The sequence below is a fragment of the Myotis daubentonii genome, chromosome 2 (assembly GCF_963259705.1).
Source record: "Myotis daubentonii chromosome 2, mMyoDau2.1, whole genome shotgun sequence".
Lineage (NCBI taxonomy): Eukaryota > Metazoa > Chordata > Mammalia > Chiroptera > Vespertilionidae > Myotis > Myotis daubentonii.
In genome coordinates this window covers 19,727,425-19,744,338 of record NC_081841.1, presented here as the reverse complement: position 1 = coordinate 19,744,338, position 16,914 = coordinate 19,727,425, and the positions used below count along the sequence as shown (strand labels likewise).

The 16,914-nt window shown below is 43.9% G+C and overlaps 1 protein-coding gene, 1 long non-coding RNA gene and 1 other non-coding gene across 8 annotated transcripts in view; 2 read left to right on the top strand and 1 right to left on the bottom strand.

Annotated features, from left to right (window-relative positions):
• Positions 1–4,450, bottom strand: part of LTA4H (leukotriene A4 hydrolase) — a 28,477-nt gene extending 24,027 nt beyond the window's left edge. For 2 of the 5 annotated variants that reach the window (XM_059681934.1, XM_059681933.1), the window contains exon 1: positions 4,173–4,312. Coding sequence is in view for 2 of the 5 variants with exons in the window: in XM_059681932.1 (XP_059537915.1) it covers positions 4,173–4,331 (159 nt within the window). In the remaining 3 variants the exon portion in view is untranslated. Of the gene's footprint in view, positions 1–4,172 lie in introns of all 5 variants that reach the window. The other 3 variants (XM_059681932.1, XM_059681931.1, XM_059681936.1) reach the window with 3 other exon arrangements.
• A 111-nt stretch (positions 4,451–4,561) lies between these two features.
• Positions 4,562–16,547, top strand: LOC132227151 (uncharacterized). Of its 2 annotated transcripts, none has more exons than XR_009451137.1 (4): positions 4,562–4,825; positions 11,105–11,250; positions 15,993–16,072; positions 16,447–16,547. It is a non-coding gene; the product is annotated as an uncharacterized LOC132227151 (long non-coding RNA). The 2 variants fall into 2 exon arrangements; XR_009451138.1 differs by having other exon boundaries at positions 4,562–5,240.
• TRNAD-GUC (transfer RNA aspartic acid (anticodon GUC)) lies at positions 4,809–4,880 on the top strand. Its single transcript has one exon. It is a non-coding gene; the product is annotated as a tRNA-Asp (tRNA).
• Positions 16,548–16,914: the final 367 nt, after the last annotated feature.

The window sequence follows — 16,914 nt, the reverse complement described above, 5'->3', positions numbered from 1 at the left end:
TCAACTGAACGCTGTCTCCGTGTCATTCCTTCTTCGCCAACTCCATCCACACCTTTGGGAACCCCTGGTCCTGCTGGGGTTGGACCCCAACATATATCCACTTCATCAATCTCTCCTCCCTTCCCTACTTCAATCTGGCTTCTAGCTCCACCGCTAGTGAAAGGACAGTCTTTCTGATCCACAGGTCTTTTCTGTCAGTAAGTAACCTTGACCTCTGTCTACTCATAGCCCTCATGGACCACACAATCTGTTTAAAGTTTTTTCTTTGGCTTCACAGATTTTTACCCATAAATGGATCTCCTACTGGTCTAGTTCTTTTCCCTCCCCCTCCCTTCTAACTACTAGATATGGGTATGTCCCAGTGTTCCAGCCTTAGTCCATATTCTTCACTCCCTACCACTGAGTCATGCCCACATCATCAACTAATACCACTGTGCTGATGAACACCAGTCTGTTTCTACAGTTGTGGCCCCTCCCCAGGACTTCAGCTGTATATTTCTAATTATTTGCTTAACATTTTCATGGGAAATATTGCCTCATTTTCAATAGGCTTCTAAAAATGAAGCTACCATTATGTCTCCCAACTCAGCTTTCTTCCCTGATTTCTCTATTCTGTTAATGGAGCTCCTCAAGGTACCTAACTTTTTAAACATTCAAATAATCTACAATCTATCCCACTTCCCAATCCCACACAGCCCATTAACAAGTTATTCTTTCACAGTGTGCTCACCCTTCCTTTTCTTTCCTTCTACCACTATCCTAGGTCTAGCCCTGCCTTAGAACTGCCTATAGTCTGATTTCACCGTCTTTGGCATCTTTTCCTTAAAATCTGGCCTGGAATAGCATGGGGAGCTAGAAGGCCAAGAAACATGGGGAGTTAGAGGCTGGTTGTCTTGCCCGGCTGGTGTGGCTAAGTGGTTGGGCATTGACCTATAAACCAGGAGGTCACGGTTCGATTCCTGGTCAAGGAATGAATTGCAGCTCAATCCCCAGTGGGGGATGTGCAGGAGGCAGCTGATCAGTGATTCTCTCTCATCACTGATGTTTCTGTCTCTCTCTCTCCCTCTCCCTTCCTCTCTGAATAACAAAAAAAAATTTTGTTTTTAAAGTGAATGTTATTTAGGTTTGCATTCCCAGGGTTTAGTATGGTGCCTGAAAAATAGTAGGTGTCAATACATGAAGCACATCCCAAACCAAGAAAAAATAGAAAATGCTTTATTTAAGCTGTGTAAATCAAGTCCTAAGCCTCAGCTGAGGACTATGTAACTGATCCCCACTTTGCACAGGCTGCTGGGAAGTTGTTCCATGTCAATCTTGGAGCCCACTTCTGCTTTTGTGTCTGGGACTTTACCGCATGTGTTTGCTTCTCCTATCCTTATTCTCTCTTCCTCTAACTTCTTTACTTTTAGTTTTATTATACTGTATCTGTTGTTTGAAACAGCCTCAAATTCTTTCTGCAACAAAGCAGGGCTTAAATAAAAAAGTGTTATGCCTCATTATTATGTCTCTATTTACATTTTCTACGTTTTATTTGCAGGATGCTGTAATTAAAAAAAATACATACACAAAAAACTAGGGGGTTATGCATTAAAACCAAAATTGATTGGATTCCCAGCGTAGCCTGGAGAGTTTGCAGTCAGAAAGAGCTATGTTCAATTCCTGCCTTCTGCCTCTTATTATCATGTGATCGTGGCCAAGACATTAAAAGCTCTTTTTAGCACTGAAAGAACACCTACAAGTTGAAAATGTCAGTAAGAGAAACAAATGCTTGAAAGTAATCACAAAGGAGTACTACATGTTAGTGCTAGTAACAAAAAGCTCCAGAAGGATTTTTAGAAAAGCTGGGAATTCATTCTATTAGAACTTCCGCATTCCTCAGCAGCATGGATTCCAAGAATGCAAGATGAAAAGAACACACGATGTCCTCACCCAGTCCTGGCACTGGGTCCCTCTATGGGTGATGGTGACGGTGAGATGTGATGCCACCTCACCTTGAAGATACACTTAGCAGGACTATCACTGCAGCCATATTAAGCATAGGTACTGCTTTCTAACGGAATTTATCCATTAATTCATCACACTTTTGAGTGTTCTTTACATGCCAGGTACTAGTTAAAAGCTGAGGTACACAGAGACATGAAACACCATCCCCACCTTTAAGAGTCCATAATCTAGTGGAAGAAACAAGTTAACTCAAATAAACAAAACTAAACTCTTGGTCTCAAGTTATTGTTACAAATAAGCAAACAATAATAAACAGATGTCACTGTACTATAACTAGCCTTCCTTGTATAACATAATTATAATTCCAGGCTCTAATTGACTAAATAAGCATGCCAACAAGAAATCATAATCTAAAAATCTTTTCTCTAGATTTGGGGGGTGTAAAAACAATGGGCAGATTTTTTGATTGGGACATTCTTTTCAAAATGTAGGCCTCCTGATTCTTGCTTACTGATGGAGCAGAGGTAAAACTTTATTTTTTACGAAACAGGTAGAGTGCAAGGTCTTAAGCAGTGATAAGCTATCAAAATTCACTTCTTTTAGTCCAGCTGGTGTGGCTCAGAGGTTGAGCGTCGACCTATGAATCAGGAGGTGACACGCCCATCAGGGCACACGCCCGGGTTGCGGTCTCAATCCCCAGTGTGGGACTTGTAGGAGGCAGCTGATCAATGATTCTCTCTCATCATTGATGTTTCTCTCTCTCTTCCTCTCTGAAATCAATGAAAATACATTTAAAAATTTGTTTCTTTTAATAAAAGAAGAGGTTGCATTGAAACAGGACTTTAGCTCAGCCAATCCTGCCTGGGGAAAGTTGCCTGCTATAAAAGATAACATGGTAGTTCCAGAAGATCAAAGTACAATGTATAAGGAAAAGGTCACTTTCTTGCTTATAATGCTTTTATTTTCTTCCTTATAGCACTTTTGGTAACTACGTATCAATACATAGAGGAGTCAACCTATTTTTCAAATCAGAATCAGTCTAACAAAATGTCAACGGACAAAAGTAAGAAAGTTATGTGCTATATTAGTTCATATCAATGAACTCAAAATATAGGCCTAGTACACAAGCAGGAAAAAGGCATGAAAACCACAAATGCTGACCTACACTACAGTAGATATCACCACACTACTTTATGCAAAATACACTGTGGCTGGCCTTTTCTTGTCCCTCTCTGACTTCTAAAATGTCTATGGAATTCTCCAGGTGGAAAGGTACAATCCAAACACGATCAGTTAATTTGAGTGAGAACACTGAAGGCAGGTTATGCGGGTCGGATAAAATTCTATGAATCCAAACAAGTTTTCCATCACTCAAGGAGCTGGAGAGCTTGCAGAAGTACATCTTTTCTAAAAAAAGCACAGTCAACAGTCCCTCTTTGGAACCCGCCATTAATAGATTGAATGGAGACATCCTTAGAAAGCTTGAATGGCCCACCCATCCTTCAATTATTAGAAGAGAAGGATGGCAAGAATCAAAGGCAGGCAGGACGATGGCCCTGGAGAAAAAGAGCTGCTTCTAGAGTTGGCAGAGACTGTAAGCTGGGCGGCGAGAAGGGTCTGGTGCTGGGCACCCCAAGGGGTTTGAGAACGACTGGCAGTGAGACGGAGGGAAGGATCCTGCGGGCCCACGGGGTGAAAATGAAGGTGCCTGGGAAGGGAGCGTGGGATCAGGCACTTAGATGAGAGTGTGGGCTGAGGACGGTGCACTGGGGACGGGAAGAACGCTGGGGCCCGACAAGGGAGTTCTGGGCTCCGGGCCGAGGAAACGGGGAGGCTACAGGGGTCCTCATCGCTGGGAACTAGGGCTATGGGGGTGAGGGGGTTCGTGCCAAAATGAAACCTGAGCGCTGGGTGAGGAGCGCGGCGTGGATGTGGCACTAGGATGTGACCGGGAGCTGGGGGGAGGCGGAGACACAAGTACGGGGTGAGGGAAGGGATGCCGACCTGGAGCTGGGGTTGGGAGGGGGGCGCGATAAGCTGAGGGGGGCTGAAGAAGAGGGCGTTGAGAAAGGAGTGGGAGCTAAGGAGGAGGTGCAGAAGAAGGGGCAAGAGCTGCGGGGGATCCCCGAGGGACGCGCGGAGCAGACGGGGGCGTGGGGCTGGGAAGGGGCCGCAGCGGGGTTCGGGGCGGAGGCGGGCGCCCGGCGCTGGGCGCGGGTCCACTGTACCAGGCTGCGCAGATTGTCCTCCTGAGCCTGGACCGTGAGCGCGGCGGTGCCCGTCAGCGCCCGGCGAGTGAAGTCGACGCTGCAGCGCAGATGCAGATGCTTGGTCCGGCAGACGGACGCCGGAGTGGCCAAGGAGCACGTGTCCACCACCGCTGGCATGGCTCTGGGGAGTCCCGCAGCACCCCGATCGGCACCCCGACACTCACACGTCTGGACAACTGGACTGAGAGCGGGAGGCGACAGGAGGTAGGTTAAGAACTGGAGGAGGGATCCGCGGCGCCTGCCGGGAAAGGAAGTTTCTTACTGTCAAAGGACCTGGGAGGACGGCGGGAAAGAAACTACAAGTTCCGTGATGCAGCGCGACAAGGCGGGCGCTTTGCACGTTGGGAGTGTGTGTGTCCAGCGGAGCGGAGGAAGTTCCAGATTGCGCCTGGGTTGGGGGAGAAGAGAAGGAGGTGGGAGAGCGGGAGCAGATGGAAAGAAGTGCAACTTTCTTTTTAGTTCCGTTTAAGTTCGGTGGAAGCTGTAATGGCAAAAAAAAGAGTACAATTTATTATCGACTGCTGTGAATGGTGCGAGTCGGGCGGGGTGAACCAGAATAAGTAGCATACCAGAAGGGTGCCACCTATGTGCAGTTCCTCGTTAGTATAGTGGTGAGTATCCCCGCCTGTCACGCGGGAGACCGGGGTTCGATTCCCCGACGGGGAGATGCAAAAGTGCCTTTTTTTCTCCCTCTTAACGTATGCTTGAAAATGAAAATATTTGTACAAACGTTGTACAAGCCAGTGTGTAAGAAATAACCCATTAAGATCTGTTTTGTTGCTGGTTTGCAAAAAAGGTGAGCTCAATTCTGTCGGTTCTGTGTGTGTGTGTGTGTGTGTGTGTGTGTGTTAGTATTTATTATGTACATTTCCAGGCCCCAGAGATCTAAAACAAAATATTGATTCCCAGCCTAGAAGTCTAGGAAGATTATTTCAAGATGCTGTAATGAGAGAGTCCTGTCATATGAGTGTGCACTGGCCACAAGGGCAATGCAGAGCTGGGACATGTAGCTCAGCTCCAGAAAAGGTGAGGACGGATTGAGGAATGGCTTGCCTTTTGGATGGGACCTCAGAGTAGAAACTGGAAAAGAGTAGGGGTCTCAAAGGACTTTCAGCAGCTGGGCCTTTAATCCTGAATGTATGAATGGGGGGGGCCCTTGAAGAATTTTAAGCAGAGGAATGACATGGTCAGATTTATGTTATCAAGAGAACACTGGTAGTATTCAGAGAGTGGATATAAAAATCAAAGGCAGGAGAGTTAAGAAACTTAAAATAGTCCAGGGAGAACATGCTGGTGGCCTGACATAGGAAGGTAGTAAGGATAGAGAGGAAGGAAGGGTTGGAAGGTATACTTAGATAAATGGATTCTCAGATTGAGGAGGAGCCTAAAGTGATTCTTAGGCTTTTGGCGCCAATGGCTGGGTGATCATTAATGAGAGAGTCTATACGAGGAGGACAAATTTAGGTAGGAAAGATCTAAGTTTAATATGAAGTTTGAGAATATAAGGGGATCAAAGTAGAGATGTTTATGAGCCACCTGGTGTGTCTATGAGTCCACAGCTCTGGGGATGTTTGGAGTAGACATGAAAACATCACATAATGTGGTGGCTGAAACTATGACCAGGGGTAAGTTCAGTCCAGGGAGTGTGTAAAGAGTGGTGAAAAGAGGTTGGAAGCTGGGAAAACACCAGCATTTAATAAAACAGGGCTGGAAGTTTGGGGGAATACTTTCACAATCAAATCACCTTCAATTTTATTTGTCAATTATACCACGATAAAGCTGAAAATTTTTTAAAGGGGTGGGGACTAGAGTAAGAGGAAGTCATGAAATAAACTAGAGAGGGCCAACCAACAATGTCATCATATACAGCCCAGAGAGCCTTTAAAATAAAGGGTAAAGAGTCTCATTTGGATTTGTCAAAGGGTTGGAGATGGGGAGAATGGCGATTTGGTTGACTTTCTTATAACATTTCTTTAAAAAAAAAAAAAAAAAAAATATATATATATATATATATATATATATTATTGATTTTTTACAGAGAAGAAGGGAGAGGGACAGAGAGTTAGAAACGTCAATGAGAGAGATCGATCAGCTGCCTCCTGCACGCCCCCCACTGAGGATGTGCCCGCAACCAAGGTACATGCCCTTGACTGGAATCAAACCCAGGGCCCTTTAGTCCGCAGGCCGATGCTCTATCCACTGAGCCAAACCGGTTTGGCTGATTTGGTTGACTTTCATGGTTTGGTTGAAGGTGTATGCTGGCAAGCAGTGGGTTGAGCAATAAAAGAGAAGAGGGGAAATAGAACATAGGCTGCTCTGCCAAGATGCTTGGCCAATGTGGGAAGGAAAAATAAAAGAGAAATAGAGGGGAATGTTGAGAAAGTGTTGTTGTTTTTAATTTTTTTTAGGGAGAGGAAACAACATGTTTGAATGTAGAAATTAAAGGGTTTCTAGAGAAAAGGAAAGATTCATAAAGTGTGGGAATAGTTGAGGAATTGAGCATTGGAGAGTGCTGATAGCTCCATTCTGTACAAAGTGGTCTAATAATCAAATTTGGCTCCAGCACCAGAAAAAGATGCTGTACATTTGGGTATAAGGAGTATAAGGAGGATACTTATTTATTTATTTATTTATTTATTTATTTATTTATTTTTTTATTGCTTAAAGTATTACAAAGGGTATTACATATGTGTCCATTTTTTCCCCCCGCCCTAGACAGTCCCCTAGCCTCCCCTATCCCCCGGTGTCTTATGTCCATTGGTTATGCTTATATGCATGCATACAAGTCCTTTGGTTGATCTCTTACCCCCCTACCTCCTGCACCCCCACCCTCCCCGGCCTTCCCGCTGCAGTTTGACAATCTGTTTGAGGCAGCTCTGCCTCTGTATCTATTATTGTTCAAAAGTTTATAATGGTCTCTATTATCCATGAATGAGTGAGATCATGTGGTATTTTTCCTTCATTGACTGGCTTATTTCACTTAGCATAATGCTCTCCAGTTCCATCCATGCCGTTGCAAATGGTAAGAGTTCCTTCCTTTTTAGAGCAGCATAGTATTCCATCGTGTAGATGTACCACAGTTTTCTAATCCATTCATCTACTGATGGGCACTTAGGCTGTTTCCAGATCTTAGCTATGGTGAATTGTGCTGCTATGAACATAGGGGTGCATATATCCTTTCTGATTGGTGTTACTGGTTTCTTGGGATATATTCCTAGAAGTGGGATCACAGGGTCAAATGGGAGTTCCATTTTCAGTTTTTTGAGGAAACTCCATACTGTCTTCCATAGTGGCTGCACCAGTCTGCATTCCCACCAGCAGTGCACAAGTGTTCCTTTTTCTCCACATCCTCTCCAGCACTTGTCGTTTGTTGATTTGTTGATGATAGCCAGTCTGACAGGTGTGAGATGGTACCTCATTGTTGTTTTGATTTGCATCTCTCGGATGATTAGTGACTTTGAGCATGTTTTCATATGTCTCTTGGCTTTCTGAATGTCCTCTTTTGAAAGGTGTCTATTTAGGTCCTTTGCCCATTTTTTGATTGGATTGTTTATCTTCCTTTTGTTAAGTTGTATGAGTTCCCTATAAATTTTGCAGATTAGGCCCTTATCAGATATGTCATTGGCAAATATGTTTTCCCACACAGTGGGTTTTCTCGTTGTTTTGTTGATGGTTTCTTTTGCTGTGCAGAAGCTTTTTATTTTGATGTAGTCCCATTTGTTCATTTTCTCTTTCGTTTCAAGTGCCCTAGGAGCTGTATCAGTGAAGAAATTGCTTCGGCATATGTCTGAGATTTTGTTGCCTTTGGATTCTTCTAGAATTTTTATGGTTTCCTGTTGTACATTTAAGTCCTTTATCCATTTTGAGTTTATTTTTGTGTATGGTGTAAGTTGGTGGTCTAGTTTCATTTTCTTGCATATATCTGTCCAATTTTCCCAACACCATTTATTGAAGAGACTATCTTGGCTCCATTGTATGTTCTTGCCTCCTTTGTCAAATATTAATTGAGCATATTGGTTTGGGCCGATTTCTGGGCTCTCTATTCTATTCCATTGATCTATATGCCTATTCTTGTGCCAGTACCAGGCAGTTTTGAGAACAGTGGCTTTGTAATACATCTTGATATCTGGTATTGAGATCCCACCTACTTTGTTCTTTTTCAGGATTGCTGCAGCTATTCGGGGTCTTTTTTTATTCCAGATGAATTTTTGGAGAGTTCGTTCTAGATCTCTGAAGTATGCCGTTGGTATTTTAATGGGAAGTGCGTTGAATTTATAGATTGCTTTGGGTAGTATGGACATTTTAATGATGTTGATTCTACCAATCCATGAACACGGTATGTTCTTCCATCTGTTTATGTCTTCCTCTATATCTTTTTTCAACGTCCTGTAGTTTTCTGAGTAGAGGTCTTTTACCTCTTTAGTAAAGTTTATTCCTAGGTAGCTTAATTTTTTTGGTGCGATGGTAAATGGGATTGTTTTTATAATCTCTCTTTCTGAAAGTTCACTATTGGTGTATGCCTCAGATTTCTTGGGGTTAATTTTGTATCCTGCTACATTGCCAAATTCATGTATTAAGTCTAGTAGCTTTTTGATGGAGTCTCTAGGGTTTTGTATGTATAATATCATGTCGTCTGCAAATAAGGACAGTTTTACTTCCTCTTTTCCAATTTGGATGCCTTTTATTTCTTCTTCTTGCCTAATTGCAGTGGGTAACACTTCCAGTACTATGTTGAATAGGAGTGGAGAGAGGGGGCATCCCTGTCTTGTTCCTGTTCTTAGGGGAAATGGTGTTAGTTTTTGTCCGTTGAGTATGATGCTGGCTGTGGGCCTGTCATATATGGCTTTTATTATGTTGAGGTATGATCCTTCTACTCCCACCTTACTGAGAGTTTTTATCAAAAATGGGTGTTGAATTTTGTCAAATGCTTTCTCTGCATCAATTGATATGACCATGTGGTTTTTTTTCTTTCAATTTGTTTATGTGATGTATCACGTTTATTGATTTGCGGATATTGTACCATCCTTGCATCCCTGGGATAAATCCAACTTGGTCATGGTGTATGATCTTTCTGATGTACTGCTGGATCCGATTTGCTAAGATTTTGTTGAGGATTTTGGCATCTATGTTCATGAGGGATATTGGCCTGTAATTCTCTTTCATTGTGTTGTCTTTACCTGGTTTTGGTATTAGGGTGATGCTGGCTTCATAGAATGAGCTTGGAAGTGTTCCTTCAGGAGGATACTCTTATACCTAAATGTATAGACAAAAGAAAATAAAACAAAAACATTTCAAACTGTGAAATCCAATACCTTACATCTGTATCACCTCCATTGCATAGGGCCTAAAACCATGACATGATTGATCGTTGTAAACATTTTTTGAGGCCTAAAAGTGTTCTGGGTGTTACCAAATATAGGGTGACAAATATGATGCAGTAGAATTGATACCGCTGACTCCCAAATATAGTGCACAAAATTAGCCGTTCACAAACAGGAGTGTTATTCATATGCAATGGTGGATTGAGAATAGTTTTAAAAAACTAACCTTCCCATTGCTTCTATAAAATGAGCATGATATCAGGGTGTATATATGAAAGGAGACTTTATCAAGCATGAAAAAGATGATTTATATAAAGTTTTATGAAAGGAACTAGTACATATATTCAGAGGGCTATATGAACAGGAAGTATTCCAGCTCTACTGCTCAGCTGGAAAAGTTACTTAATCCTTCTAGGCCTCAGTCCCGTCAAGATAAATGCAATACCTCTGCCTCATGGGGTTGTTGAAACGATTAAATGAGATAATGTAGGGGAAGTGCTTAGCACTAAACTTGGCATAGAGTCAGCATTTGTCACATGTTAGCTAGTAGTATTATTTTGGTTGGCTTTTATTTTGTTTATTTTGATCATTTTCATACTTATTTTTTCTTGTTCATTAGCAAGAGTTTTTAGGAAGATCTGGGAAATGAGAAGCAACCAAGCATGGGAAATGAGGAGCAGATCGCACTGAATTAGGCCTCGAAGGAGCGTTTACAACACTAGCAATGATCATGTTTTTGAAATACATTAACATTTAGGAAATTCAGGAAGTTGCCGTTGGTGCATTAACACTTTCCTTAAAAGGATACCCAGACTTTTCATATTTCCCTTACTTCACACAGACCTTCCCTTCCTTTAAGTAGTCAATGCAATTTTCAGATACTAAGGGCATTCCAGGACACTGCAGCTACCTAGCATAGAGTTGGGGAAGGCTCTGTGCTACCTGTTGGATGATTTACTCCCTAGCACACAGCTATACAAAGACCTAAAATGGCATGATGTTAAGATGAAGGCCAAGGCCCAAGGAGAACTCTAAATGAAGTTTTAGAGAGACAAGGTCTATCCTCCAGGCCCATGGTCGGCAAACTGTGGCTCGCGAGCCACATGCGACTCTTTGGCCCCTTGAGTGTGGCTCTTCCTAAGCCTTAGGAGAACCCTAATTAAGTTAATAACAATGTACCTACCTATATAGTTTAGGTTTAAAAAATTTGGCTCTCAAAAGAAATTTCAATCGTTGTACTGTTGATATTTCGCTCTATTGACTAATGAGTTTGCCAATCACTGCTCTAGGCCCTAGAGTTAGGGAATGTCAAGAATAACAATATAGCGTTTGAAATGGGGCTTGAAGAATGAGCGGGATTTTAATAGGAAAAAATGGCAGGGGCTGTGAATTGAACATGGAAATGTGAGGTGGGCAGCTTTCCAGGTAGACATAGTCACAGGAATCCAGGCATGACACCAGAAGCAGAGATGTGTTTGGGAAAGAACAATTTTGGGGGTACAGAGCCCTATAAATTAATCCAGTGCTTCACACGCTCCTTAATAATCTGTCGTCTTCTTTCCTCTCCAGGTTATACATCTGGTGTGGCAAAGACCATTAGCTGTTCCACAACATCTGTATTTCTTTATCCTTAGTATTAAAACTCTCCATGTTTAGCAGGACACATGGCCTCCCAGAAGACTGCATTTCCCAGCCTTTTTGCAGTTCTGGCCAAGGTAAGAGGAATTGTTAATTATGACTTGTAGGAAGGGTCCTTAACAGGGACTTTTTACATATATTGATTGATTTCAGAGAGGAAGGGAGAGGGTGAGAGAGATAGAAACATCAATGATAAGAGAATCATTGATCAGCTGCCTCCTGCACACTCCCTACTGGGGAACAAGCCTGCAACCTGGGCATGTGCCCTGACCTGAATTGACCCATGACCTCCTGGTTCATAGGTCGATGCACAACCACTGAGCCAAGCAGGACTTTTTATTAACCTTTCCTCTCTTCTGTTATCTGGACTGCAGAGGTAATGGCTAGAGCTCTAACTGCCATGCTGTGTCATGAGGTTGGAACCATGTGCTGAGGGCAGTGGAGCAGCAACAGAGGATCTGTGAGCTGGAAGTAGCCAGGGCTCTGGTGATCATGCAACTCCCCTGTGGACTACCTACCCTGGGTTTCTTTTCCTTGAGACAGAAATAAACTTCCTCTTTAAGACAGTGTTATTGTGGGGTTTCTCATTCACAGAGAACTCAGCCTTTACTAAGACACCTGGTCTTGGTTGGATGGTTCTGTCAGTTTGGACCCAGGTACTTACCCTTGTCTAGTGATTTGGCACCACTTTATTGTGGACTATTATATAAGTTTGAAAAATCTTATTTACCAGCTAGGTCTTTCTTCCCTGTATCTTGTGTGTTCTGCTAGAGCATTCTTTCTAGTTTAATCAGACCTCTATTCTGCCTAAAATCCTTCAAGGTCTCACCAATATCTTCAGTAGATATTCTCCATTTTTATTGGAAGATGTGATGGCCTGGGGGTGGTTTAGCCAAGAACCTGTACAACCTGGGCAAGGAGATAAATTGTGAAGAGGTGGAGTCAACATATCGGCGCTCCGGTGGGGCCACAAGATGATGAAAATCAGGGTGCACGTCTGAAAAGATAAGGAGCAGTAGGGGCAGAGTGTTTGACAGAATAAGATTATGGATGACTTTCTGTTGTGTAAAAGGGGGAGGAGACTATATATAAAATTTGCTCATGTCTATGTAAAGTATTTCTGGATTCTCAAGAAAATCCTGGCATGGTTTACCTGTGGGAGGGAAAGTGAGACAGGCTAGTAAGGCTGACAAGCGGGATAGGGAAACTGAGGCAGACAGTTAAACAAGCAGTTTGCAGCCATCTAATAACTGTAGATGCCAAGCAGTTTGCAACCATCTAGTAAATCCTATCTTCCCTAAACCAAGGACGCCTAAGAGTAAAACGTTTGCACTTCTCCTTCCCAACCAGAGAGTAAACAGCTTAAATCACCCTACTTAGGGAGACAGAGAGCAGAAATCCAACTAATGCCATTTGCTAACCACACCCAAGGACAGATGAAGTTAAGGGGATAAATCTCATTTTGGCACATCAGCATAAAACTGATGAATATTCTATTGAGATCCTCCCCTATGACCTCCCCTAAACTCCCAGCCTTTAAAACACCTCAAAACGGAGGTCCCAGCACCTGTCCTCCCTCCCAGGAGCATGCTCGCACCTGTCCCCTCCCCCACCTCCTCTTCTTCCCCGACAGGCAAGCATTTCCTAAACTCTAAGGGACCCCATGAGGCTTGCAACCAAGGCAGCAATGGGCAGCAGTCGTTCGCCCGGTTAACCCCTGGACCTGTCCCCAAGGCCCCCTTTTCTCTGCCTTCGCAGTGAGCCAGAGCAGACCAGCCTAGGCTCATTTCCCCAGCCCTTCCTTATTTCACTGTCCCCAGCTTTAATAAACATCCTCTAAAATTCACCTGGACTCCTGTTGGGAAATCTTTCCTGCACGAAGTCAAGAACCCACACACCACCGGCCGGCCCTAGGCAGACCCACCCAGGGCCAGGCCCCCTTTCTGGTAACAAACGTAGGGTGGCTAAGAAACAGAAGTGTGAATAGATGTTTCAACTGAGTAACCTGTTACAGCCTTTGGAATCTTGATGTATGTGACTATATAATACCTATTCAAAAAATTTGATTGATCAATATTTTTAAAAATAAAGGTCACCAGAACACAAATCTGCAAGTCAAAACAGAAACAGCCTCCTGGGACTCCCCATGGAGCTCTCTAGCAGGGGCTCCTTCTAGCCCTGCAGTCTCGCCTCCACAGGCCGTGCTGGATGAAACTTGTCCAAGGAAGTGCAACTTGTCTGCCTCCTGCTGGTCTTCCTGAGGCTGGAAGCCTCTACTTACCCCCACCTCCTCCCCACACTTGCTCCTTGGCAGGGTTCTTCTCCCCCTGACAACTCTGCCTCCCTTCCCTGCACTCTGGGCTAGAGTCTATAGAACCTCTTTCCCTAATGGAACAGGGTGTCTAAGACGCCGTTCATGTCTTCCTCCCAATGAGCGAGAAATGATTCCGGCCACCTTCTTTTTCAGGTAGCTCACAAAAATGGTTGAGGCAACCCTGACCTATTTCTGCATTTTTCTCTTAAGTCTGTTTTTGCTTGTGTAAGAATTGTATGTTTATATTTACATCTTTAGTCTATTCTTCATGTCAAGAAAAGGTTTGGGCAGCTGGGCAGGCCAGAAATGCAAGGAGCACAAGTCAGAGTTCTTCCAAGGTTGTAAAACAGCATCAGTGACCTCCCGCCCCGCCTGCCCCCACTCCTTCCACTTCCTGTCTCTCTCGCTCCCACATGGTTGACAGCAGGCAGGGTCTGGTGGAGAGCCTCGCCAGGCCCTGCATCTCCTTCCACACAGGTCTGTCTTTCGTTTCTCTGCTTATACCCTTGGGAGGGGCTAGCCTGAACAAGATCGATTGTCAAGCTGTGCTGGGTTGGATCCAGCCCAAGAAATCACTGCTGGTCACGTGGCCTTCTCTCTTAGCCACAGAATGTGGTTAAGAGACCAGCCGCTTCAGTGTCTCCTAAAAGCCTCATCAGAAATGCAGATCTCATGCCCAACCCCGAAACTGGACCAGAACACAGATCCCCAGGTGATCTGTGTGCTCAAAGGATACTTAAGGGGTTGGAGGCGATGCAGGGCAAGAGTTAATCAAACATGTCAGGCAACCTCTGCCAGAGTCCACAGCTCTGGACCCTCAGATCACTTCTCCCTTAACGCCCCAATGTCGTCCCCAGCACAGCACCGACCACACTGCGTAAAGGTCAGCTTCCTGGTCAGTCTCCCCTACCAGGAGGAGTGTTCTTAATTCCCAGACGGTAGGTTTGTTCCTCTCGGAGCATGTTGTTCAAATGAACAAATGTGTAAATGAATGAATGAGATTTTATTTGAGGTTCCAGGCATCCTTTTATTCAGTGCTTTACTCTGTGTTGACTTTGGGGCGAAGAGAAAGCTACCTCCAAAGCCCTTCCTTGTCCTCCAGTGTCACCAGACAATATGTTTGCTTGTGACAGAGAATGCCCTACCGCCTTCTTGATAATGGTAAAAAATTTCAAAACATTTTAAAATATGTTAGGTTTGTTATTATTGATTTCAGAGAGGAAGGGAGAGGGAGAGAGAGAGAAACATCAATGATGAGAGAGAATCATTGATCAGCTGCCTCCTGCACGCCCCCTACTAGGGATTGAGCCTGTAACCTGGGCATGTGCCCTGACCTGAATTGAGCCGTGACCTCCTTGTTCATGGGTTAATGCTCAACCACTGAGCCACACTGGTCAAGCTCAAAATATTTTTATTGAAGAATTCTATCTAGTCATAAAAATGCACATATCAGAAGGGTATAACTCACTGAACTGTAAACATTAAACACAGTGCAATTGTAGCGGAGTGCAATGCTCTGTCTCTGACTCTATCTTGTTCAAGCCCGTGTTGTTCCCACGGCCTTGAGGCTAGTAATTCCTGCCTTGTTTGGCATATAGACATGCTAATCATCAGAGGAATTCTGCCTGAGCTCCAGTTTCCCAAAATCTGCTCTTCCCACTTCCCCTTAACTTGCCTTAAAAGAAACCTGAACTCTGTACCTTTGGAAGATGGATTTGAGGAGCTCACTAGCCCTCCCATCTTCTTGGTTGGCGCCTTCTCGATCTATGAACCTTCCCTTACTCCAGACTCCGATGTTTTGAGTTTTGACGCCTTGGGCACACAGACTTTGGGCCAGTAACACAACCAGCACCCAGATTAGATACAGAGCATTACCACCACCCCAGTAGGGCCTCCTCAAAACCCTCCCAGTCTCTAGATATCTCATTCCCCAGGGGTAACCACATCCTGACTTCCATTAACATATTCTATCTATTTTGCCATTTATATATTCTTTCCACACATGGAAGCATACAGTAGGCACTCTCATGCCTGACTTCTTTGGCTCACTGTTTGTGAGATTCCTCCATATTATTGTGTGTAGTTCCAGGTTGTACAGTCTCATTGCTGACTAGTGTCAGATGTGTGGATATACCACACTTTACTTATCCAGTCTATTATGGGTAGACATGGGGGTAACTTTTAGTTCTGGGTTATTGTGAATGGCGCTGCTATGGGCATTCTGGAACACATTGTAGAACACGTGCTGCTTTGAAGTTTGGACAGCTTAAGCCATGTCAAACCGATTGTTTTGGGACTGTTGCACCAAGCCAAAATTCTTGGATTGCAGCAACCCAGGTTCTGTAGTCACGGACATAAACCCAGCAACCCCCCCAGCTTGAGTTGGGGAAAGGTGAATCAAGCAGGGAGGGGAGCTGTTTTCATGTTACCAGAAAACATTTTTTCACAAATGGTGGTCTAGATCATACTTAATATTCCTTTTAGTAACTTCTTTTTCTTTTCTAGGTGTGCCTGATTGCAAGATTCAGCCATACAGATTGTTTTTTTCTGACTCAGGGATTCCAGCTCTACTCATATTTTTCCTGGTAAGTATTTTGCCAGAGCAGGTACTTCCACCTTTTGTTCTGATTGTCTAAAGCATGAGTGGGATTTGACAAGTGTCCGCAGGATTTCATTCTCAACAGCAATATTTCTGTCTCGTGTTGATTGGCTTTGAGTCCAATTTTTCTGGTTTGGCCAGCAGAGCACATTATTGCTACTTGCCTGTAAAATATGTTTTCAGCAAAGACCAAACTAAAAGGCTTTCCTTCTAAACGTAATTCTCATCTACAAATCCATGTTTGAGGAACTATCTACTATTTTGTCATTTCTTATAAAAGGCCTCTTACTTGGGGTTTGGAGGTGAACAAACTCGTGTAAGAGATTCACAGAGTTGATTCTCTCTTCCTTTCTTCTGCAGTTGGTATCTCAGCATTTCTCAAGCGGAGTCACACACTTCCAGGTACCCACTCACCTGGCTTCTGCCTTCCTCCAAGCTGCTTCCTCTGGGCTCCCTGCGTAGCCCCTTCTTCAGCCAGCCTCTACTTCCTCTCTCACGGACAAACTAGGAGGCCCTCCCCACTCACTGCTCTCACCTCTGTTCCCTGACTCCAGACAAAGTTTCCCAATGTATATTCCTCCTCTTTGGTCCTTAATTTTTCTTAATAGTAACTTTACACACACACACACACACACACACACACACACACACAGTCAACCCTCATTACTTGCAGATTTCATACTTGAGACTTTTCCTTCTTGCTAAAAACTTACTTGTTACCCCCAAATCAATACTCACAGCTCTTGGTGGTCACTTGTGGACATAGGCAGAGCTGTGAAAAATTTGACTTGCCTGAGGCTCATAGTCCCAGCTGCTCAGTTCTCTTGT